Source organism: Tympanuchus pallidicinctus, unplaced genomic scaffold (assembly GCF_026119805.1).
Source record: "Tympanuchus pallidicinctus isolate F22 unplaced genomic scaffold, pur_lepc_1.0 scaffold11, whole genome shotgun sequence".
In the NCBI taxonomy this organism is placed as follows: domain Eukaryota; kingdom Metazoa; phylum Chordata; class Aves; order Galliformes; family Phasianidae; genus Tympanuchus; species Tympanuchus pallidicinctus.
Genome location: NW_026294627.1, coordinates 23,569,352 through 23,594,205, shown reverse-complemented (window position 1 = coordinate 23,594,205; position 24,854 = coordinate 23,569,352). Strand labels below are relative to the sequence as shown.

General features: G+C 40.4%; 2 protein-coding genes across 2 annotated transcripts; both read right to left on the bottom strand.

Moving 5' to 3' along the window:
* Positions 1-330: 330 nt before the first annotated feature.
* On the bottom strand, positions 331-12,272 carry NEK3 (NIMA related kinase 3). Its single transcript, XM_052670861.1, has 15 exons — positions 11,965-12,272; positions 11,159-11,252; positions 10,387-10,484; positions 9,280-9,363; positions 8,621-8,688; positions 8,419-8,505; positions 7,251-7,305; positions 5,647-5,847; positions 5,244-5,313; positions 4,495-4,538; positions 3,528-3,624; positions 3,006-3,152; positions 2,308-2,442; positions 1,422-1,548; positions 331-505 (listed from the first exon to the last, which is right to left on the bottom strand). The coding sequence occupies exons 1-15, from the start codon at positions 12,079-12,081 to the stop codon at positions 445-447; spliced, it is 1,485 nt and encodes a 494-aa protein (XP_052526821.1). The 5' UTR covers positions 12,082-12,272; the 3' UTR covers positions 331-444.
* Positions 12,273-12,653: 381 nt separating this feature from the next.
* On the bottom strand, positions 12,654-24,755 carry CKAP2 (cytoskeleton associated protein 2). Its single transcript, XM_052670846.1, has 9 exons — positions 24,630-24,755; positions 21,280-21,367; positions 19,850-19,925; positions 18,079-18,887; positions 16,926-17,109; positions 16,193-16,360; positions 15,578-15,650; positions 14,558-14,945; positions 12,654-13,522 (listed from the first exon to the last, which is right to left on the bottom strand). Exons 1-9 carry the CDS (start codon positions 24,688-24,690, stop codon positions 13,291-13,293), a joined length of 2,079 nt encoding a protein of 692 aa, XP_052526806.1. The 5' UTR covers positions 24,691-24,755; the 3' UTR covers positions 12,654-13,290.
* Between the last annotated feature and the right edge of the window lie 99 nt (positions 24,756-24,854).

Sequence of the window (24,854 nt, the reverse complement as noted above, 5' to 3'; positions counted from 1 at the left end):
AAAACTGGTCAGGGAGGCAATTAAGGCAAAAGCTCGCCCCAAGGTATTATCATAAGATTAATGATGTGCGAACAACGCTTCAATTAGCGAAGCTACATGTTTTTTATAACACGCCCTCCAGACACGACCTGTTAACCGTGCTGTGCAACACTGGAAAAGACCTGTGAGCCCCTCCGGTCCGACCACCAACCCGTCCCCCCAACCCCGCTCACGGCCCTCGGTGCCACGCGGCTCTTGAGCAGCGCAGGGCTGGTGACTGCACCGCCGCCCTGCGCAAAGCCGTGCGATTCCCTCTCAGTTACATCATACAGACAATTTGCACACTCGGAATTTTTTGACTGAGGTGACTTTATTAATAACCAACTGTTAATAACAACAGATGGGATTACAAACAATAGCAAGACTGACTTTCGTTACTGTAGAAAAACTCCAGGTTTTCAGTCACTATTGTATCAATACCGTTTGCAGTTCTGACACCCAGTCTGGGTCATCTTCCTCAAAGTCCCTAAAAATAGATTTCAAAATGTTATTTTGCAAAGCAAAAAAAGTACAACCTCATAAAATCTTTACCTGCTTTGTATTTTTTTTCTTCCTAAAATTATACTCAGTAGGAGAAAATCTGTTAAAAACATCAACACCAAAGACTTATTCCCTGCACTTCTGTGATTAAGGAACTGGCAGGGACTCCCTTTTGAATTTACCCAAATAAGTTTTATCAGCTGCAAAGCCAAGACACCGTATGTGTGTTGATGTGAAGGGTTGCTGTTGGACTGCAGCAGTACATCCCTGCCTGAGCAGATCATCTCCAAGTGCCACCAAAACAAACAACATATGCTAAGATTCTGACACTCCAAGAACACCCCACCCCAAATGCACACACATGTAAAATACAGTATTTTTCTTCAGAATGTGCTGACGTACTTTGCTTTTCCAAAACAGGAACATAAACAGAAGTTTAGAAGTTTCTACAAATGTATCTCAATAAGTAGGTGCAAAAGTGACTTCACTGCACTATGCAAGGAGTGTGAAGAATCATACACCAATGCAGCAAACACACTACTAGCAAGTGGTATTGCTGCTGTTGATTATCTGATTTCAAGGTCAGAGTACAAAGATATCTCATGCAAGAAAAAGGTTGCACATTACTGCAGATCTAATTTCATCTCCTATCTTATAAAGTCACCAGCAAAAATAATCTAACAATGAGCAACTTCTTGAATCTCAACATCAGGAACTATAAATATAGCAAAGAAAGTATTTCTGATATCAAATGCTACTAAATTCTAATATCACTGTGTAAGAGAAGAATGAATTTAAGTGATAAGAACAATACAGTTGTCTTTTTTTTTTTGAGGAATATATATATTAATTGCTTCAAGGAAACAAACAAAACAAAAGCACAAGATGTCATTTGGACATACGTATCGTCTTCATCAGATCTAGGCTCAAGTCTCTCCAAATCTGTGGCAATATCTTCATGTTCCCCATCTAGTTCATCAGATGCTTCAGTTTCATCAGAAAGTGGACCTCTTAGTATATTTTCAGAAGCTTTGAAAGCATAAACCAAAATCACAAATTATAGAATAAAATTATTAAAAATGTTCTCTAGTTTGTCTCTGGATCTTTGCAGATTCCAGTACAAGCTCTTACCTATTTTAAGAACACAGATAAACCAGTAACTTAAGATTGGATATCACAACAAGGCTCTGCCCCAGAGGTCAATGTGCATGGAATAGGCTGTGCACTGGGCACAGCTCTGAGCTGCCAGGAGTTCAAGGAGCATCTGGACAATTCAGATGTATGATCTGATTTTTGGGTGCTCTTGAGTGGAGCCAGAAGTTGGACTAAGTGATTCCTGTCAGACTAAGTGGATCCCTTCCTACTTGGGATGTTCTATGAGTCTTTAACTGGAGACAGAGTATTTACACCTGCAGCTCTATGTATCTACAGCCTATAGTTACCTTCCACCATCCTACCATCCTCTATTCAAAACAGAGCAGTATGACTCAGTGCAAGTGGATTCCCTGATGAGGCTACAGCCTAATTACTCCATCCCAACAACTCAGATATTATGCCACTTGGCAGGGTGAAAACTGTCAGACTCTTCAGGTGAAAGTCTTTCACAGATGCAGTGGGGATGTACAATCACTCAGGAATTCTCAGTTGGATTTTCTTTTTCAAGTTCACATTTAATTCTTTAAACTTTTACTGTTTAAAACAAAATGTATGTTGTTCATGTCTGTTGTGACATGTGCATCAGTGTTCAGTCTCTACACACAGGGCCTATCAATAAACATAGGAATTTACCTGGTTTATAAATTGTGTATGTTTTAAAAGCTAAGCTGACATCTGCAGTACTGAGGATGTTCATCAGGGTCTGAGGAGTTTCCTTAGCCCACTGCTTACGTGGCTTACTTTCACTGTAGTTTGTAACAGAACCATCTAGGTATAAAATCATTATTAAATACAGTTACTCAGATGAAAATGCGTTAGCAACATGAATTGCAAACATCACAGTTAAGAGAAAAACAAAGGTAGAAAACTTGTAATGCAAGCACCACACTGACCTCTCCCAGCATACTGCGGGTGATGACATAAAGAGAGAAGAAAAGGAGAACAGGTACATCTCAACAACTGAGTTCTGCAGATGATGAGTTTTGTACACTATCTTCAATGTCACTCACTTCATGGCACGTTAAGAGAGGGGATGGTAGTGTAATTTCTTGGCAATAATTTTCATTTCAGGGTTGCTAATGTTAATTGTGGTTTTCATTACTCTTCAAAATGCTCCCATTACACAAGACCAGTAAGAAATCATCAGTCTCAAATGTACCTTTTCTCTTCAGCACAGTGGACTTTCTGAGTGCTTGTTAATAGGGTGTCTTTAAATGATTTTCACATCACTTTAAATATTTCCTGTGAAGTTTAGGTTTTTAACATCTGTAAAGAAGCACTGATATTATTTGAATTAAAATTGTGTAAAAACACATTCAATTAAATCTTACTTTTATCCTCTTCAGATGTAAAACTGGAAGAAAGCAAGGGAGCATTTTCCAGGACATCCACTACAGTACTGAATGTCCTCTTCTCCCATCGTCTCCTATGGAGATGTGTCAAATCAGTAACTCCTGAGAGGACTTCCAAAGTTTCTGCTGTAATTACAACAACAAAAGATGATCACCAGCAGACCTCACTGTTTGCTGTCCGTTCAAACTGGCTCTAAGTGTTCAGCATTTCATATTTGATGCTATGAGCACAATTCTTGACCTAGAAACAGGATGTAGAATAACCCCATCGAGTCCATTTACTCCATACCAAATGTTTTCAAACAGTTCTTTCTTAATACTTTGGCCAAGATTTTTTCAAGAACTTGAGATGATCAGTAAGAATCAATACAATTAGGAAGCAACAAACAGCAGCATGGATTTATGTAGATGCAGACTTGTATGCTCTACCTGTTTAAATGTCTGGATCAACAACATTTAAAATCACCAGATAGAAGGAAATTCATAAGCCTTAAAACTTACCCTCTTTGTCATTTTTCCTTTGTTCTCTTGTGCATTCATTCAAATCTTTAGTTGTATTTTCACTTTTCAACCACGTGCTACCTTCATCTTTGCTTTGCTTTACGAGAATAAGGACCGTGTTAATCATTATCTTTGTTGGTTGGCCTAAGGATCAGAAAACTAAATTGCAGACACCATGAAAGCAGTGGCAACAGCAATTGCACTGGATCTATTATTACACTACAATCCACACTGCATGTTCTTTTCTTGACAATCTCCTTTTGAGACTAAGTATGAATGTAGTTACTTGATGCAATTTGTGGGTTTGTTTTTTTTTTTCCACATTTGAAAGCAGTAGCAATATAAAGATAACATGAGTCCTATTCCCTGAGAGAACAAGTTGGACCCAAATATTAAGCTTCTCAGATTGACAGGTCTATTAAGAGAAAAAAAGAGCCCCACTGACAACATGTTTTGAAAAATATACTCAATATGGCTGGGACAGGCTGTGCAATGATCTCCTCAGAAATGTTTTCTTTCTTGGTCACTTGTTGCTTAATACTCCTCACCTAAAATCTCACACTGGTGCTAAAACTGGTGAGAATGATGTCCCCACTGGATTGTTTCTATAGGAGACTGTTCAAAATGTGTCCCCAAAGCAAAGAAAATACATGATTTTATGCAGCATCTTACATCTCAGAAAAGTGAGGGGTTTTATTTGTTATTTTTTTTTTTTACATAACTATAATGAAATCCTTTAGAACTGAATGAATCACTTTAGAACTGAACTAAATGTGGAAAACATCAAAATGTTACAAAGGTCTGAAACTGCAATTGAACTCTGCAGGTTGAGTGCAGGTGATAACTGGCATAGAAGACTGGTCTACAGTTTTAGCACACTAAGAGTTTCCAGAATGATATTTTTCTCTAATACAGAACATTCTGAACTGCCAAAATGTAAATAGCATATTTATAGTTGAACACCTACCTTACTTTCTTTCTTATTTGGGCCTCCACCAGCTGCAACACTGCCTGATACATTAAGGGACAGATTGAAGAGTTAATGCCTTTGGCAAACATCTGTGGTAAAGTGGTATTGGAGAGGTATGGCATCATTACCACTGAAGGAATTTCTTCCTTCAGTGAGGAAGAAGGAAAATTACTTCACACTCCTGTCTGTGTATCTCATTCTCAATGCTGAGTCCCTCTGAACCTTTCTGCAATAAAATACAACTGCTTGGACTGCAGTTGTATATAAACTTGAGTGTCATTAAATGCATTCAGTGTAGTTAAATTAAATAAAATCCAAAATCTTCTTTAAACCAAATAACAAAAACAGCTTGCTTCACTGTGTTCTGGGAAAGAAAACCCAGTCACATTTAAAATAGATGCAACAGCAAAAAGTTTTGCTCATTTCAAAATTAACAAGCTTAATCCTAGCACAAGTCTAAGACTTAAAATCTTTTACTGCAGCACTGCACTGTATTTCTGACAGTGGGAAAGTAGTGATGTATAGCACTCAGCTATGCCCAATTAAAAGTCTTCTAACATGAAGCTTCATGATGGAATATAATATACATTGTTCAAAGACTTTCCATACAAGTTCAGGAATATTAAACTTTGAAAGAATTAAAAAATGATTCAAGCATGTAATATTAACATTTTACAGCTGTATTTAAGATCTTACAATTCCTACTCGCTTTATTACTCCTATATCAAGAAAAACATCACTGACACCTTTTGGTCTTATTGCAGTGCCTTTGCATTTCCTGGTTTCCTTTAGATCTTGCTTGAATTCTTCTGTCACCTGGAAGTGTATGCACAAATGTTAGAACTGTAAGATTTTAATCTTCCTCAAGCTACTGTATATAGTTTGTTAAAAATAGCCTTAGTATACAAAACTACTGTTACAGATCATGCCTTATTTTAGCAGCATGATGTCAATACTCAACTTCTCTTCTTAAAACCCTTTAGAAAATTTGTTTCTCTGAGATGTCTACAAGTATATTTATAGCTTTTAATATAGGATTTACATAACACATTTCATAGTGTTGCATACTACCAAATTACAGAAGATTTTATTTAGTGCCTGACACGTAGATATTATTGTTCAAATCCAGAGACAAAGACAATACTGTACCTCAGAAGGGAAACAATTTCTGATAAGCTTGGCTAAGCAACCTCTTGCAAGGATAGTAGTGGCTGAGGGACGATTCTTGGGATTTCTCTTGAACATCTGTTTTATTAAGTAATGGAGTTCATAGCAATAGTGAGCTGGCAGAGGACTGTAGGATCCTTTGCATATCTTAAGGATTAGATGTTTCCAGCTATTGGCTTGAAACTGCATTAAAAATAAATGAACATCAGAGCACACAGTGTGTAAAGTATTCAATGAATTGATGTCATTGAAGAGCAACTTTAATATTTATTATATAATAATAGTGGCATGCATCTATGTAGACTCTCTCCAGTCATACTGATTTGGCTCCTGATTGGGGAATTTCAGGCTGTAATTCAGCTGTGCAATTATAACTTTGAGTACATCAGTAACTATTTTACATTTTACACAGCTATTAAATGGGCATTTATTTATGCTAATAATTAAGTAGATATAATTTCCTGAGAATTAAAACATCTCAGATATGTGAAGCTTCATTGCTGCTAAAAAGGGAAGGCTGCTCTGCTCCCTCTTAAGCACTACCTTAAGAGCTGTGACACTGCCAAAGTCATGACAAAGACATACATAGGGCAGCACACTTCAGTGCCTCATCACTCAGTGATGTGCAATATAAATTTCTACGCTAATAGCAGCTGCAGCTGTAAGGAATCTTCACAGAATCAGAGAATCACAGAATGGCCTGGGCTGGAAGGGACCTCAAGCATCATGAATCTCCAACCTCCCCATTTAATACCAGACCAGATCTTTTGCTGTTACAAAGGATTTCAAGCTATAGCAGTAGCTTGATGAAATGAAACTGCTGCTTGTAGAACAACGTACAACAAAATATCCTTATGTTAGGATGATCTCATTTCCTGCCAAAAAAAAAGTTACCTTGATAAGGCTTTTAGTCTTAGCCACGTGTCCATATAAAGAAGGCAGAGGAAGTTAACACATAGGGAGCATAGCATCAAACACATGAAATCCAGTGTACTAGAAGTGAACAGAGATATAAAACCATACATCCAGCTTCCCTCTGTCCCAGTAGGAGAACACTACTTAGACAGCAACTTGATTTAACAGTCAGTCACTGATGTGAGGTTCCAAACTGCTTATTTCTTTCATTTTGCTGTAGTCGCATACGATGTAGACACGTTAGAAAAGATTTCGAGTGTCCTTGCCTCCATCTCCTGTGATCAGCTAGATCCTATAAAATGCAATGCTTGTGCCAACATCCCAACAGATAGCTTGATTCAGTGTGGGACTCACTGGGCTTCTTATTAAGTCCCAAATCACCTCACTGATAGGAAGGAAAACCGAGTGAACAAGGAAAAAAAGAATTGTTTTCAAGCAATTTAGAAGACTGGGCATATCACAGAAGGGTTCAGTAGACCACGAGCTGCAGAAACACAGAAGGAAAGTAATGGAGGAAAAGCGGGAAGTGTAGAGCAGTACTTCCCTGTCTCAGAAAGAGCAGCAGCAAACACTTCAGTCAAAAATGTAACTCTCTATGAATCCACGTTCAACTACTGATTAAACTTTAAGGATTTTCAAAACTGTTCTAATATCCATATAGCCATACTTACTGGATGTTTAAGAGTGCACAGCTCATACAGGATGCATCCCAGAGACCATATGTCACTGTAGGCATAGAGAAAGATAAGAGAAATCAAGACAGAAATTACAGTTTAACAAGTAAAATAGTCCAGTAAAAGTGAAATTCACTATGTGTATGTAACTGAATTGAATAAACTAAAATTAATCTAACCATAAATCTATGAATCTGCAAATAAAAACTATAAAAGTCAACATGATAATGTGCTTGGCATCTCCAGTGGAAATGATCTTGCTTATTTTAACCCACCTTGAAGTAAATAAGGATAATGTCACACAACTGTACTCAGCTTTTTATTCCCAGAATGTCTTCTAAGCAATTTACTTCAACAATATTTATATCCTTCTGCATTGCAAAGCCTTTGTGCTCCACAGCCCTGAGCATCAAATGGCAGCTACACAATCCTCATTCTGAGAACAGGAACTCTAGTCCCTGCCAACAAACATTCCCCTACAGGGAAAACATCACAATTTCACAAGGGCAAGTAATAACACCTGCAAAAGATGCAACTTGACACTATCCTTGCAAGAGAAGCAGAAAAATCTTAAGCACTATAAAGCTTTCCTCTCTGCTGTGAAAACGAGTCACTCTGCAAATCAGATTCAGGTACAGCTATGGTCACAGAACAGAAGTAGGAGGGAGGATACACCATGGCTCAGTAGCATCCAGTCTGTGAGGAAGCTGTGAGCACCATTCTATCAGGTTGCTCACAGAAGTCCTTGCATAAGGACTAGAATAACTGGGTTCAGTCAATCTAAGAGTCATCAGTTCTGTAGCCATTATCCCTGCATTAAGACAGGCAAGAAGAGCTTAAAAAATAAAACAACCAAGAAACATACATGTATGTATATGTGCACATAAATACACATATGTGTGTGTTTATGTATCTTATTTACTCTTACAAATGCACACAGGGGTCGGGACAGCAGTTTTTGAACTCCTAAGATGGAAGATACTATGTCTTCAATTACCTAAATAAAGAGGAATTTAGGCCCTTGCACCTAAGGCCCCCTGCCCCAGAAATTACTCCTTCCTCAATTCAATACTTGCCTGAAACCAAACAAGTATCAAGCACAAAGTCAGATAACTTCAAATAAAAAGTCAGTCAGTCATTATGTGACCACTGGAAACATGAATACCTTTTGTTGTTGTATGGCATGTTTTCCCATATTTCAGGAGGTACGTAGTAAGGAGTTCCCACGTATGTGCAGGCATATGACATCGGGCTATTGAAATGACAAAGAAAATCCACATGAAATGTAATTCTTCAGGACATTTTGTACTATTTATGTATTGCAAAATAAAACAATACCACCGGAACCAGCGGAAATATCCACATACTGTGCAAGAAGCCGTGCAGATCCAAAATCTCCCAATTTTACTTTTCCATTTTGAGTGAGAAAGACGTTCTGCATTTCAAGAGAACAACAAATTCATACACTTAAATAATTTTTAGGAAATACACTTTGTACATACAGAGAAGATACTGATGATCACTTCTGACATTTCGTATTTCCTTTTACTTGCTTAAGCTAATGCTTCTAGGACAAAAAGTTAAGCAGCATATTTTGTTTAAAGGTAAACAGAATAGCAATATAGACCCAAATTCTCAGCATCAGTAGCAGAGAAAGAATCAGACATCAGAAATGCCTTCATCTCAGTGCTGTACTCAAAGCACTAAGGGCACGCTTATGAGTTTCCACCTTTTTGCTAGGAAATAACAAGAAAGAAAAAATGAGAGGCAAAATAATCACAAACTGTTTACTCCATACACCCTTTTTTCATGCCTCCATTATTGTTCTAAATTATCTGCAGTTTGGCAGAAGCACTCTATTATCAGTGTGGCTATGAAGGGCATAATTATATTAAGATGATGTGTAAGACCACGTGGTTCCATACAAGTGAAAAACAGCATGTAGCAGTAGCAGGTAATTATAACAGAGTTGAACATCTGCATCAGAAGAGTTTGTAAGTAGCAAAAAAAAGCTTGTTCTGTTCACCTTAGATTTGATATCCCTGTGCAATACACGCTTATCGTGAATGTGCTTCACACCCAGGCACATCTGCACAAACCAGCAAAGGATCTGAAAAAAGTAAAGAAGGGTAATAATGGCTCAATACTGCAGGTGAGGATTCCTTCACTAACAGAGTTTTAAAAAAAAGCACAGAAGTGTGTTCCCAACACCTGAGAGTTATCAGTAACTCCAGCACAATGACCCCAAGTTTCCACAAAAGGCTGAATCCTTTAAAATAAAAGCGTGTATTTTAATAAGGCAGAAAGAATGCTGTGCTAGAAAAACAAATAACACACAACAATCACAAACCAGGGAAGCAATTTTACGTGTGTCCTAATTAGGATTTCATAGCAAATAAGCAGATGAAAAATACTTGCACTGAGATAATATAATGTTTCTAAAATGAATTGTGTTATTTTAAATGGCCTTAGAGATGTTGGGCCAACCTGAGGATGATATCAGTTGAGGATTCTGGTCTTTTCATTTTAATGAAGATGATGTTTATAAGTGGCAGGATGTGGCTTTTAAATCACAACAACAGAACTCTGAGCTTCCTCCAAAATAATTTCATAGCTTCAATGACAAAAGGAGTTCATGCATCACGTTTGCTTCAAACACTCAACCGATGCATAATATTTTATTTAGTCTCTTAGCTAATTTCAATTATCTCAGCACACTACTTTATTTACTTTTCATTTGCAGTACCTCTTACTTGACTGGTCTGTATTAAGTTCTTCCTTAATTGCATACATTTATGCATTCAAATCTGTATTTTGCACACTGTTCACACATTTCTCAGATACAGACAGCAATTTATTTCTTATTCCTTTTACAGTTCAGTACTTGTTCTGCTGAAATTACAAAAGAAGCAGTGCTTCTATTCCCTTGATGAGTCGACGGTTGGAATAAATGACCTTACTGATCTTTTCCAAGCTTAATGATTCTGTTATCGTCTTATTTCATTTTAAGTAGTTTAAGGTGTTAGCATATCTATTACATTTTTTTATGTGACATAAAGTACTTCTTAATGTACTCCAGTTTACATGAAGAACAACTCCAAGGTCCTTGTTTCAAAAATATGTGTTTTCTTACCGTGTCTTCAGGGAACAACTTTCCTCTTTGGTGTTTAATCTTTTGCATTAGATCTCCATCATCACAATACTCCATCACTATATACAGGTGTCCATCAGCTAGATTTCAGGCAATTTACAAATAATTAGTAATTTAATGAACAGAATACATATATTACTGTTACTATCAAGTTCCAACTACATGCTAAAAATGTGGTCTTCATGCCATAGCAGTAAGCAACTTTAAATAAAACTTTACAACTAATCTTAAAACTTTACTGGGTTCGGTTTTGGGCCCTCATTACAAGAAAGATATTGAGGCTCTGGAACGTGTTCAGAGACAAGCAACAGAGCTGCTGAAGGGGCTGAAGCACAAGATGGCGAGCAGCTGAGGGAACTGGGATTGTTCAGTCTGGAGGAGGCCTTATTGCACTCCATAACTCCCCAAAAGGAAGATGTGGCAGATGGTAGTCAGCCTCTTCTCCCACATAACTAGTGATACAACTAGAAGTAATGGCCTCAAGTTGCAGCAGGGGAGGTTCAGGTGGGATATTAGGTAAAATTTCTTCTGTGAAGGAGCGGTGATGCACTGCAACAGGCTGCCCAGCGAGGTGGTAGAGTCATCGTCCCTGGGGGCATTTAAGAAACATTTAGATGTTGTACTGAGAGACACAGTTCAGTGGGAAATACTGGTGATAGCAGGCAGTTGGTTGGACTGGATGATCTTGGAGATCTTTCCCAACCTTCGTTATTCTATGATTCTAAATACAGATATTTTAAACTTTTATATTTACCTTCAAATGATTCTTTATAGGCAACAACATTTGGATGTTTCATTTTAGCCAAAAGAACAGCTTCCTTCCTAGAGTTCTCTACATCAGACGAAGACTGAAAATGTAAGTACATTTATATAAAGGTCACTCTACAACATTTTCATCTATACACTTGACACATATTTACACGTGACATCTTTAATTTACTTTATTGTTATTTTAAGAATTTCTGTATTTACATATATTATATATATTTATATATATTTTATATATATATAATATTTATATTTACATGAAAAATTTCTAATTTTTAGAAACTTGAAAACTATCTTCTTCAATGCAAGGTTTATAACTAATTGTAGACTTCTTCCTGGAAATATTGAGGGCTCAGTTAATGATTTTCTATTTTAACAGCATAGAACTATGCAACAACAAATCAGCACACACTGACTTTGGAACAGCTGACAGCTGTACTGCACAAACTCAGTGTAAAACCAAGTGCCCAAGTACTAACTTAGCTTCAGCCTCGAGGAAGCCAGAGCCTCCCATTTTGTGATTGTTTTGTTAGCTACGTGCAGCACAGGTAACCTGACTAACTGAATTTCAGCAATAATATGAGGCTCAATTCCCCATTGGATGTTGCAGATGAAATCTAGATTCTTGCAAAGTTGACAGGAGTCCAGTCAACTACAGTAGAGGAAGTTTTTCACCATGAGGGCAAGGATGCCCTGCACAGCTGCCCAGAGAAGCTGTGGGTTCCCCATCCCTGGAGGCACTCAAGGCCAGGCTGGATGGGACTCCGGAGGAAGCACACGTGCGTTACTTACCACAGGAAGCCTAATTTCCTTCACGGCATACTTCTGGTCGCTGACTTTGTGCTGAACTAGGAGAGCTCTCCCGAAGGACCCTTCTCCCAATACTTTCAGTACTTCGTATTCTTCCATTTTTTACCGACTGCGATAGCCGAGGCCCCAGGCCGCTTCCCGCGGCAGCAGGGCTCCCGCTACGCCTCGGCCAGGGCGGCAGGCAGGGGGATGCTGCGGAGCGGCCCCCCGAGAGTTGGCGCTCGGCCCCCGAACGCGGAGCACCCCGCCGCGGGCAGGGAAGGAAGGCGGCACCCGGCCGCTCTCTGAGGCGGCGCCGCGCGGGAAGGCGGGGCACAGCCATGGCGGCCGCTGCCGGGGGGCGGCTGACAGAGCGCAGCCCTTACAGCAAAGGCTGGTTAACAAGGAGCTGCGCTGGGCATCCTGCTGTCCCGAGAGACTCTGGCTGCTCAGTGCTGCACAAAACCCTGTAATCCAAGCAACTATGTGTTTAGTATGCTAAGTGTACTGAAGACTAGTGGTCATAAAACACTGGAAAAAAGATGTCAAATATTAACAGAAGCAGAGTTAAAGCCACTTGAAGAGCATACACATTAGAACAAACTAAAATAACGCCCAGAAACTCAGTCCCAGGGCTGTAGCCATGAGCTGCAATTAGTTTCCAACCCCAAGCCTATAAATAAGACACAAACACAAGTCAGCTGATTTGTTTAATAAGCCTACCATATTACAGACTAACAGAAACCGACATAAGGTAGGTTAGTGAGATTATTCATGGTCAGCTAACTAAAAGGATTGTACTCAGTTTTGTTGAAATACCCCCTTAAAAAAAAAAAAAATAGAAACAAAAACCAGATACTGCAGTTTAAAACTGGTTGCATACCACACTAGCTAGTTTCTGTAGCAGATATTTCCCTATTGGAACTCCTAAGTTACTTTTGATCCTTAAGCAAAGAATTAGAATATACAATTCTGATGAACTCATGGGAATTGTAACAGGAAAGAGTAAATATTAACAATATAATCACTGAGCTGTTACATGAAGTGCGTTAAGCCTAATCTTTAAGTATATAGAATTAATCAGGTTTAACATGAAGACACTGATATCATTTAGAACCAAACAGTTCCCTTGGATTTACCACAAGAGTTTGAAAACACGGGAAGATACAAGCTTAAAAACAGCATATTAAAACCAGATTTCATCCTAGGCTAACCACACAAGGTTTAGATAGCTCCTCTCCTAAGGCTGCTAAAACAACAACAAAAGACACCCAAGCTTTCTTAAAAATCCAATTCCTGTGCCCCTCCATGTAGTGTTAATGCCACTTTTCACTCTTCTACTTCAGCGCTTGTTTCTTCCAGTTTGTCATTCTGTTTATGGAGAAGTGCAGTTGCTTTCGATTCCAATTCCTGCAGCTGTTCAGATGAAGAGACAAGAGAATCTTTAGGAGTATCTGAAAGCTTGTACATCCTCTCCCGAATTCGTAGAGAGTACCTCAAAGGGGTTATAATCTTCAGGTCTTTAGCATCAGAATCGTTTCCATCATAGTGCATCTTCACACTTGGGAAAAGAAACAAATTACTTCAGAGGACAGATAAGCTATCTCTCTAGTACCTAGCAGAAGCAGAACTATAATTACTCCTATCCACTTTATCTTCCCATAGCTTGAAGAAAACAGTGAACAGGCTTCCCCATCCATACAGTTAAAGTTGGATATCCATCCTCTTTTTCAGGAAAGATTTTAGCCTTGTAAAAATCCTGAAAATTTTCTAAAGGAAGAATCCTCCATCACTCCTTCCATCAGGAAGGAGGTTATCTTTTCACTGGCAGGGACAGCAGACAACTGCTAGGAGCCCAACTCAGCACATTGCAGAGCTGAGCACAACTTTCCCCAGTCTGTTGTCACAAAAGAAACATTGGGGCAAAAGAATAAAAAACAAAACTTCTCTGCTTCATCCCAGGACCCAGGATTACCGTCCACAATTTTTGTATCAAAATGCAATTACAGGACAGTTGCTTCTTGTTTATACCCTCTGTATTTTTTATTTATTTAACATACAAACACACTCATGTTTTTCACTGAGTGGTGACGCACTGGAACAGGTTGCCCAAGGAGGCTGTGGATGCCCCATCCCTGGAGGCATTCAAGGCCAGGCTGGATGTGGCTCTGGGCAGCCTGGTCTGCTGGTTGGTGACCCTGCACATAGCAGGGGGTTGAAACTGGATGAGCGTTGTGGCCCTTTTCAACCCAGGCCATTCTATGATTCTATGTTTGAAAGGGTAAGCAACTGTAAATACCTGATTTTCCTTGACCTAGCTCACTGTAGAACTGGTACAACTACAGGGGCTCTGAAGCTACAGTTCTTCCTCTGCCACGAAGACATTTTAGTATAGTGAGGCATTTCAAAACAGGTAGTTATTATTAAGGAATTATTTTAAAAAGACTTTTTTGAACAAAGAAAAACAATCCTAAAAGCCTTGAGTACTTTTAATTGTATGTTCTCAGATGCAATGCTTCTCTCCTTCAGAGCAGCACAAACATTACTTTTGACTCAGACACTGCTTCTTTTCAATAGTTACCTTAAGTAACCTTACCTTTCCAAATAGGGGTTGGTAGCTTCTTTAATAAGTTGTAATCCATCTGTGTCATTATCCTTCTCAGGAGAGTTAACTGTTTGAGCTGTATCTTTTACTCTGTCTTCACTCTGCTCTTTTCTTTCACACTTTTTCTTTTTTGCACGTTCTTTATTTTTGTGCTTTTTATTCTTTTTTGGCAAGATCTCTTCTTCTGGTTTAAAGACTAGGTCTGGTTCTTCTTTTTTGACCACTTCATTGCCAGTCTCTTCCTTCTTGTCATTGTTCTCTGCTTTCTGATCATCAACATCAAGATCCTTGAAGGTCTCGTGAACCTGCTCAACAGATGAATTGAGTTCTTTGCTGATTTCCAGTACCTCAGTTAAATGAGTTTCTATCACAACTCCCCCTAAAAATGAAAATGAAAGAAAGTGTAGCTGTGATTAATTACAGTTACAGAGAAGTTGAAGTTTTTAGGGATCTCTGAAATCTTAGTTTTGCACAAGAAAGAAAAAGTTACAAAACTGAGTCTGGGCCACAACAACTTAAGTTACCAGTCATTTTATCACTTTAAGAAAACTCAGGCTAAATACATCCTGAGAAGTCATTCCCTTCCTTCTCAGGTGCAGCAACTCTGAATAGAGTATTTCAGACAGTTTCTGAGATCAAATACTTATTGGGCTGTTCTATAGCTACTTTGCTTCAAAACTTGGAGTATTTTCACCCAGCAATATGCATCTTCTATTGAAATAGCTCATACGTGAAAGAGGCAACTGATTTACTAAATGAAAAGAATTGCTACACATTGGATTCTCAGGCTAAAAAAGCTGGACAACATCAACTTGAGAGAGTTTAAGTAGTTTGAACACAAAAGCATCTCCAGTGATTTATTATTGAAGTATTTGTTTAAACAAGGTTGTTTTCAAATTAAGTACCAATCAAATTCCCATGAAATAATTTAATATAAGCACAAATATTTTTAAGCAATTTGTGCTGCTTGTCAAGGCAGACATTGAACTAATGTGAGACACTCAAACTTACCATCCTCAGACTTAACCAAGTTTTCAGTGTTTCTGATAGATGCTATCAGCATGCGCCGTAGTTCATCTCGAGGCTAGAAAAAAGGTTTCAGATTTTGTTTTAGAAAAGCAATTCCAAAATCATATTTGAATCCATCTTATTTAGTGTAAGTTACAGGGAAAGCAGTACATAACATACAGTGCATACTTAATCATTTGATGCTTTTCAGACAAAGTCAGAAGACAAATGAATCCTGCGCTTTCTGTATCCAGCTCACTACAGCCATATTTGATTACCTCAAACCTTGCTGATATTAAAGCAAAGGAATCAAGTCCATCAGGACTGTAAAACTGAGTTCTGTTTGGGTTTTTACTGATACTAGCTTTACTACTTTATTTCTTCTCTGCAGATCATCATATGGTACTAGGAGTCTAAACCTTATTTTTGAAAGCAGAAAGGTATCTACAGCAATTACAAACCAAATCCAAGTTCTTGTGCTCAGACAAGTCAGGTGACCTTTCTGTCATACAAGTATTAAAATTAGAAGTAGCTGCATTTTTTTTATTTTTTATTTTTTTTAAATACACACCCTGCTTTCATGCCTTTTAGTCTCAAACTTCAAGACAAGTTGCTCACCATTGCTCCTGCCAAAATAGCTTCCTCATAGCCAGCCACAAGCTTTTCAGGAGGGCCCATCTGTTCAAGACGCATCCAGCAGATCCAATATTTTGCAAGCTTTTTAGCCCCAGGAATACTCTCTGTCAGTTCTTCCAACATGGCACGTGCTTTGTTACCTTGATTTCCCTAAAGTTGAAGCAAAAAAAAAAAAAAGTTCAAGTGCAGTGAACATCCTGCAGCACCATATTTCAGCTACTTTTAACCCAAGAACCAAGAGTTTGTTGTTGTTGCTTTGAAAAGCGCCCCTGAAAGTTGAAGACAGCAAATATTTACAAGACTGAACTATGAATATGAGCTGAAGAATTCTCATTCACCTATTCTTCTCAATGAAAACCAGTTATGCTATTCCTTTTATATAGAAAACTGCATAGCCCATAGATACAGATGTGGAATTACTTCATAAAGACTTCCAGAAATCCAGGCATGTTTCTGCAAATGTGTTTTAGATTAGTTACTTCACAGCTCTTCTACTTTATGAAGTTACCATTATCGTCTAATTATACTGTTTAGTGGTGCAAGTTAGTAAAGTTGTGCAACAACTAATTTCTTCAGCTGTCAGCAAAATCCTATGATAGTGCTTAACTTGAGGAGCAATGAATCCCTTGCATCTGATTCATAGGTCCGATACATCCACAATACTCCCATGCTGCAGGGCTCTATGAGTAGAATTTGTAGGCAAGAGACTGAGTACCTGCTCAGCTAACTGCAGACATTCTGTAAGAGTCTTGTTGACTTTTTCACTATTTAATTCATAATCTAAGAAACCACCAGTAGAAGAGAGTTCTTCATTCTTAGGCTGTGATCCCAGAAGCACAGATGTAGGCGGCCTCTTCATCACTTTCCCTCTAGATGCCCTCCATTCAGCCAGGCGAACTCTGTATGGAAGAACATTATTAGCTCTAGTCAATCAGATTTCATGATTTATTTTACAGTCAACTGACAATAATTGCAGTAAGTCTTACAAAGACAAACTCTTCACAGAGTATCCACGTAGTGCTCTCCTTCTAAGCTTAAAAGGAATACAGTTGCCAATTAGATCTGCACCAAAATCTCAGAGCCACTTGCATCACTCCACCTACTTTAGGTATCTACCAGGTCAGAAGTCTTTGATCTCTCCCTTTCCAACAGCAGGAAATGTGTTAGGCTCAAGACCTTGACTTTTTAATAGGATAAAGAAAAACACACTTGTGTTCATTAGTCATAGCCACCTCTCTTCTATAATCCCCATCACCCAGTATAGAGCAGAAAACTAGAAGAGCACCAAGTGCAGCATAGGACAAACCTATCACACAGCTTCTAAAATTCAAAAATGAAGCTTAAGCATAATTCAGTCTTTGTACCCATTTCAATTCCTTGGCCATAATACCTGCAATTTTTTTTTTTTGTCAGTGTGACTTTTTACAAGGAGTACTACCAGTACTAAATAACTTCCCAATCATGAATCTTCATCCCATCATCTAGGATGCATTCACCAAGTTGAAAAGTACTTCATTAAGAAGTACTTCGCTTCAGTCCATAAACATGTCTTTTTTTTTTTTTTTTTAAAGCACCAGCATTCCCATGCAGTTCATTTACAGGAGTAAATGTTACGTCCTTAAAACTCTCACATCACTCAGCCTGAAAAAATGAGTGCAAACAGCATTTATATTTGTAAGTGCACAGGCACAAGCCCAAACAGCTTTGCAACTAGTCAGAATCCTGGTTTCTCACTATTAAGCCCAGTTTTAGTCAATTTCAAACAACCCAGTTCTCCTACAGCAAGAACTAGATCAAGTAAGATAGCCACAGAAAGAACGCAAACACCTCACAAGATCAAGCTACAGTACAGTGACTCGTTCAGTTACCTTCTCTCCTCTGCAGATTCTTTCAGAAAAAGAGACTTCTTGATACTGTTAGCTTTATAATCCTGTCCTGTCTTGCCATCAGGTACAACAGAAAATTGCTTTGCTGGAGCTTCTGGTTTTCCATTTTCACACAGGTCCTCACATCTCTTCATTCTTAGTGTTCCATGGTCAGAATTCTTAGTAGCAGCCTTCAGTTGCTGAGGTCCCCTCTTCCCAATCACCTTTTGGGCTGTTAATTTTTTTGGCACTACCGCAGATGTTGATGGCTGTTTATTTAGGCTGGACTGGAAGAAAGTAGCAGGTTTGACAGGTGGTTTGCTCTGTAACGGTGGGACACAATTAGGTTTTACAGAATTAGGATTATTTGTGACTTTCACAGTCTTCCGAACTACATTGCAGCTGCTTCCAGACAAAGATTTCACTGTTGGTTTGGTGGCAGAAATAAGAAGCTTCTCATCTGACAAAGAACTCTTCTCCCCCTCACTCTTTGGTGCTTTTCGGAAGGAGTTGATCTTGGACTGGATGACTCTGCCACGATACGTACCGAGCACTGGTTTCTTTGGGAGGCTGACATTTGAACTCTGTTTTTCTGCTGGCAGTTGTTTCTCTTTCATGGTTTTTACTTGCAGGGACTTGCTGATTAATACACGCTGAGACTTTATTTCAGTGACTTTATTCACTGAAGAGTGATCTTCAGGATTATAGCTCGTCTCCGATGCCAGTGTGATTGTAGAAGATTTCAAAATATTGTCTTCTGAAGTTCTGCTTGCTTGGTCCCATGAAAGCTCATTGGCATTCTCCTTATCTTCCTGAAACCAGAGGAATTTCCATGAAGATGTTAGATGTGCATTCATGTTGCAGGCTATTTAAGTTCCCTAGAGGCTTTTGCATATTTAAAGGAATCAATTAACAGTAAATGCCAATTTAAAGGTGATAGCATGTACAGAAGTAGCATACATACACACATCAAGTAGAATATTTTTCAACTATTATTCCAGAACTCATATCTGGGAATCAAATGATTGTTTAAATTTTGCCTTGGGGAGTAAAAAGGGCTAGACTCCCCCTGCAGAAAGAAAATTATTTTAAAAGCCACTGACAGCTTTCCAAGTGCCTTCCAAGAAGATTTCTACAGTACAAACTTGCTTTAGGCTGCATGCAGTCAAAAGCAAATTCACAATTTGAATAGCATATCACTTAATAGCAGCACAAATTCTCCTTCACCATGCATAGCCCAGTGAATGCAGGTAGTGAGAAAAGTCTTATTAAATAGGGCCATGAGAACGATTCTATCTGCTATCCAGATAGAAAGAACTTTTGTTATTAACGAGTTATGGATAAAAAAAAAATAGACCTTGTTTTATAAGGCATTCTCCCTACTACTCCCTGAAACTCTTGTCTTTACATTCTTAGTATAATCCCAGCTCAGAGGTTATAAGAATGAGACTAGTTCCTGGGTATTCAGTATTCTCTTCGGATTACATTAAGCCTACCAGCATTCCAATAGTCAGTTGTTGGTTAGTTTAACATAAAAAACAAACAAGCACACTAGATGATTTCTCTATTCTGACAGAACTTCACAAGATTTTACATAGCATTCCTGAAGACTGAAAGAAAACCATACATTAACCAATCACTGAATGAAATCCTAACTAGATATGCCTCTGCACCTGCAAAATTCTCATGTTGTGGAAGTTACATTTCAGGTACTTGACTTCAGTGAGCAGAACACGATAGCCACAGAAAGAGCATTTGACTATTGAAGACTTACCATTTCTGGCTTTGGAGATGCTGACAGCTTTGTTTTATCTTGTAGTTTATTGCCAGCTGCTTTCCTAGTTCTGCTACTGTATTAAGAAAAATTAAAGATTATCTTAAACAACACAAGAATACAATTCAGGCAGCAATCTACAAGTTGAACTCAAACTGAAGCAATTCTGCTCAGCATGAACTCTGCCTCCAGGAAAGAGAAACGGTTAAGCAAGCACTGGTCATGGCACAGACTGCAAGACATCTCCCACATCACAGGAAGCTGGCTGAGGCAGGGAAGAAAAGTTAACTGACCACATTCACTTCAGATATCATTCTTATGCTTAAGGATATGTTGCACCTGATACAAAAGGTCAAGTGTCCTATACACTGCACTTGAGGGAGGAATAGCCAAAGAAGCAGAAAGCAAGGAAAAGTAAAGTAGATCAAGCACTACAATAAGGCCACTAGTACAGTTAAAGTAGCCACTTCCTCCAATCCCTCTCTCCCAAAAAAGACAGCTTTCTACAACATGAAAGCACATGCCTTTTCTTGGTACATAGAACAGGTATTTGATGGATTATATTTATTCTTGCAATTCATGTGCATTTTATATTCAAAGGTCACTCACTGTTCATCTAGATTTGTACCATCAAAACACTGTTCAACAGCAAACAGAAATAGGGAGCATGCCACTTCAAGTACACAAAGTGCTAAACCAGGCTTTCCATTTAGATAAGAATAAATGCCATGCTGAAATTTCCTAATTGCAAAAACATTAAAATGGCAAATCCAAAACAAACTAGGATTACAGCTAGCATCTTCTGAACTCCTTTACAACACTGTTATCTCTAAAGAAGCCATTCTTGCTTATTGCCAGGTCCTTCATAATGAATATCCAAACTTCAGACAATAGCAGGAAAAGCATTTAAAATGAAGTAAATAACAAGAAGCATTAGTGATCAGTGGTAGGCATCCACAGTAAGTTCTGTTTATCTTCTGTCCATCACAGTTTAATTTCTGTTATAATATAGTTGCTCTTAACTGAAAGTATTAAATTGATAACTACAAAACATAATGAGATTACATCAACTGTACTGTCAACATGTGTAACATAACCTGAGCAAAAAGAAGGGAAAAAAGTATTTGCAAAAGGAGGGCTGTAGAGGCAAACAGTGGCACCTGATATGAGAGTTTTGCAATTAAAGTACCCTCCCTTGTCTCAGTCTCCAGTGGAATGGGCAACACACGTAAATTACATCTATAAAGCAGTTGCATTTATTTAACACAAACTTTTAATAGTTGCTGTCAATAAAAGGATGTACAAAAACCCACATGGTCACTACTAGTTGCACAGTTATCTTTTGACTGTGATTCTGCCAAGAATGGCCACTTACATCTTTCTAACCATCCATTTCCACAAGGAATACGAATAGCAGAAAATAATAATACCTGACTGATGTCTCATTTTCGTGAATGGGCATGCCAGAAAAGGTCTTTTTTCTTGATAGGTATTCTTCAACTTTTTGTCTTCTCTGTTCTAAGGGGTTTAAAAAAATACATTACATTGTTACATTTTCAGTTAAACTAGCAATGCCATATTTTGCCTCTTATGAAAGAAGTATAAATAGGAAAGCAACAAGACACTGATGTACAGACATCATTGATCAGACAATTCTTTAATGCTCACAAACATCTCATTCACTGAAGAAGCCTAGCTGCAAGGGGCAGGTCAATATAACTTTATAACTATACAAAATGACTGTTTTTCTGCACTGACTACTAAGCTAAAAGAAGCCTAAACCAAACCAGTGGGAAGAATGGGAAGATATTAGGCCCTGCTTCGTCTTTTCTGAATGCTTCTCTGTAGATGCCATTAACATACCTGTTGCTGGCTTAGCAAGTCCACTTTTCACTTGTGATAGCCACTAACAGAAAAAACAAGTGTGAAACCAACCAATCACCCACCTGTAAAGTCATTTGCTTCTCTTATGTTGTCATCTAGGATTCTGCACAAATGTCAGACCAAAAATGGGAGTGATAATAACAGTGCAACGTGGTTCTGAGGTCTTAAGCTGTGAAATCCTCTCTCCGAAAGAGACAGATTCATTCACCAGTGTAAGAAACTCACAGAAATAACAAACATCTCCTTTCCAAAGCAGGCATGAGTCCTCTCCTGAACCTCTTCATGCCTATTCCTTCATCTCTCAAATTTTGTCTTAGCCATCACCCTCGCTTTGCATTTCACAAGCTGTCACTGTGCCTCAAGTCATCACAGAATCACAGAACTGCAGGGGTTGGAAGGGTCCTCCAGAGATCATCGAGTCCAACCCCCTGCCAAAGCAGGTTCCCTACAGCAGGTCACACAAGTAGGTGTCCAGGCAGGTCTTGAACATCTCCAGAGAAGGAGAATCCACAACCCCCCTGGGCAGCCTGTTCCAGTGCTCCGTCACCTCACTGTACAGAAGTTCTTGTGCACATTCGCACGGAACTTCCTATAGAATCATAGAATCACCAAGGTTGGAAAAGACCTAAAAGATCACCCAGTCCAACCGTTCACCTATTCCCAATAGCTTCTACTAAACCATGTCCCTCAACACAACATCCAGTCTTTCCTTGAACACCCCCAGGGTCGGTGGCTCCACCACCTCCCTGGGCAGTCCATTCCAGTGCCTGACCACCCTTTCTGAAAAGTAATACTTCCTCATGTCCAGCCTGAATCTCCCCTGCCGTAGCTTGAAGCCATTCCCCCTGGTCCTATCACTAATGACACGAGAGAAGAGGCCGACCCCCAGCTCACTGCAGCCTCCCTTCAGGCAGTTATAGAGAGCAATGAGGTCGCCCCTGAGCCTCCTCTTCTCCAGGCTGAACATTCCCAGCTCCTTCAGCCTCTCCTCATATGGCCTGTGTTCCAGACCCCTCACCAGCTTTGTTGCCCTCCTTTGAACACGTTCCAGGGCCTCAATGTCTTTCTTGCAGTGAGGGACCCAAAACTGGACACAGTACTTGAGGTGCGGCCTCACTGGTGCTGAATACAGGGGAACAATCACCTCCCTGCTCCTGCTTGCAACACTGTTTCTGATGCCAGCCAGGATGCCATTGGCCTTCTTGGCCACCTGGGCACACAGCTGGCTCATGTTCAGCCGAGCATCAATCAATACTCCCAGGTCCATTTCCTCTACGCAGTCCTCCAGCCACACCGCCCCAAGCCTGTAGCGTCGCCTGGGGTTGTTGTGGCCGAAGTGCAGGACCCGGCATTTGGCCTTGTTGAAACTCATCCTATTGGCTTCAGCCCAGCTCTGCAGCCTGTCCAGATCCCTCTGTAGGGCCTCGCTACCCCCAGGCAGATCCACACTTCCAGCCAATTTGGTGTCATCTGCGAATTTACTGAGGGTGCACTCGATGCCCTCATCGAGGTCATCAATAAAGATATTGAAGAGGACAGGCCCCAGCACCCACCCCTGGGGAACACCACTCACGACCGGTCGCCAGCTGGATTTGACTCCATTCACCACCACTCTCTGTGCCCGGCCCTCCAGCCAGCTCCTTACCCAGCCAAGAGTGTATCCATCCAAGCCTCGGGCTGCCAGCTTCTGCAGGAGAATGCTGTGGGAGACAGCTGCATGTTTCTGGCAGCTGCATGTTTCTATGCTGCAGTTTCTGGCTGTTCCCCCTTGTCCTGTCTCCACACACTGCCGAAAAGAGTCCGTCCTCACCACTCTGCCCCCCACACCTCAGATATTTATAGACCTGGATCAGGTCCCCTCTCAGTCTTCTTTTCTCAAGGCTAAACAGACCCAGTTCACTCAGCCTTTCTTCATAGGAGAGATGCTCCAGGCCCTTCACCATCTTTGTGGCCCTCCACTGGGCTCTTTCCAAGAGATCCCTGTCTGTTTTGTACTGGGGAGTCCAGAATTGGACACAGTACTCCAGATGAGGTCTTACCAGGGCAGAGTAGAGGGGGAGGATCACCTCCCTCGACCTGCTGGCCACGCTCTTTTTAATGCACCCCAGGATGCCATTGGCCCTGTTGGCCACAAGGGCACACTGCTGGCTCATGGCCAACCTGTCATCCACCAGCACACCCAGGTCCCTCTCTGCAGAGCTCCTCTCCAGCAGCTCATCCCCCACCCTGTACCATCATAGAAATGTTTGAGTTGGAAGGGACACTTCCAAGGTTATATAGTACAAGTTCCCAGCAATAAACAAGGACATCTGCAGCTAGATCAGGTTGCTCAGAGCCTGGTCCAGCTCGGCTTCAAATGTCTCTGCAGACAGGCATCCACCACTTCTCTGGGCAACCTGTGCCAGTGCCTAACCCCCTTTATTGTAATCACACACACACACGCACAACACCCTCTTCCTTATACCCAACCCGAATCTCTCCTTTACTTTGAAACCATTTCCCCTTGCCCTGTCACAGGAGGCCCGCTAAAGAGTCTGTTCCCTTCAGATACTGGCAGGCCTCTCTCAGATTACCTCGAGCTCTTTTCTCTAGGCTGAAGTCCCACCGCCTTGCTCCCTCAACACGCAGACACTGCTACCTTACTGAAGCTGAGGAAGTAGAAATCGCTTGAATGTTGCCTTTGAGCCCTGAACATTAATCCTCTATTAGGATCACGCACTTAATTGAACACCCTAAAATCAACACAAAGAAAAACAGAAACGCACAAAGCGCAACGAACTGCTGACGGGCAGCGGCAACCCCTGCGCTTCTCCCTGAGTTCCCCCCTCACCCAACGCTGAGGGCACGCAGAGCGGCAGGAAACCCGGCCCAGCCCGGCCCCCGGCAGCAGCCTTACCTCGGTACTCCGGCTCGGACCGGCGGCTGGTGGGGAGCTGCGGAGGGAGCCGCGCCGCCATGGCAGGACGGGCTGGGAGCGGCTGCGCCGTTTGAAATCCCCGCCGGGCTCCGCCTCTCTGATTGGCCGGCCGCGGAATTGAACGGGCCAATGGCGCTTCCCGCACCGCGGCGAGAAAATGGCGGCCGTTCCCGGGGCCGTCGCTGGAGGGCGCCGCGACGAGAA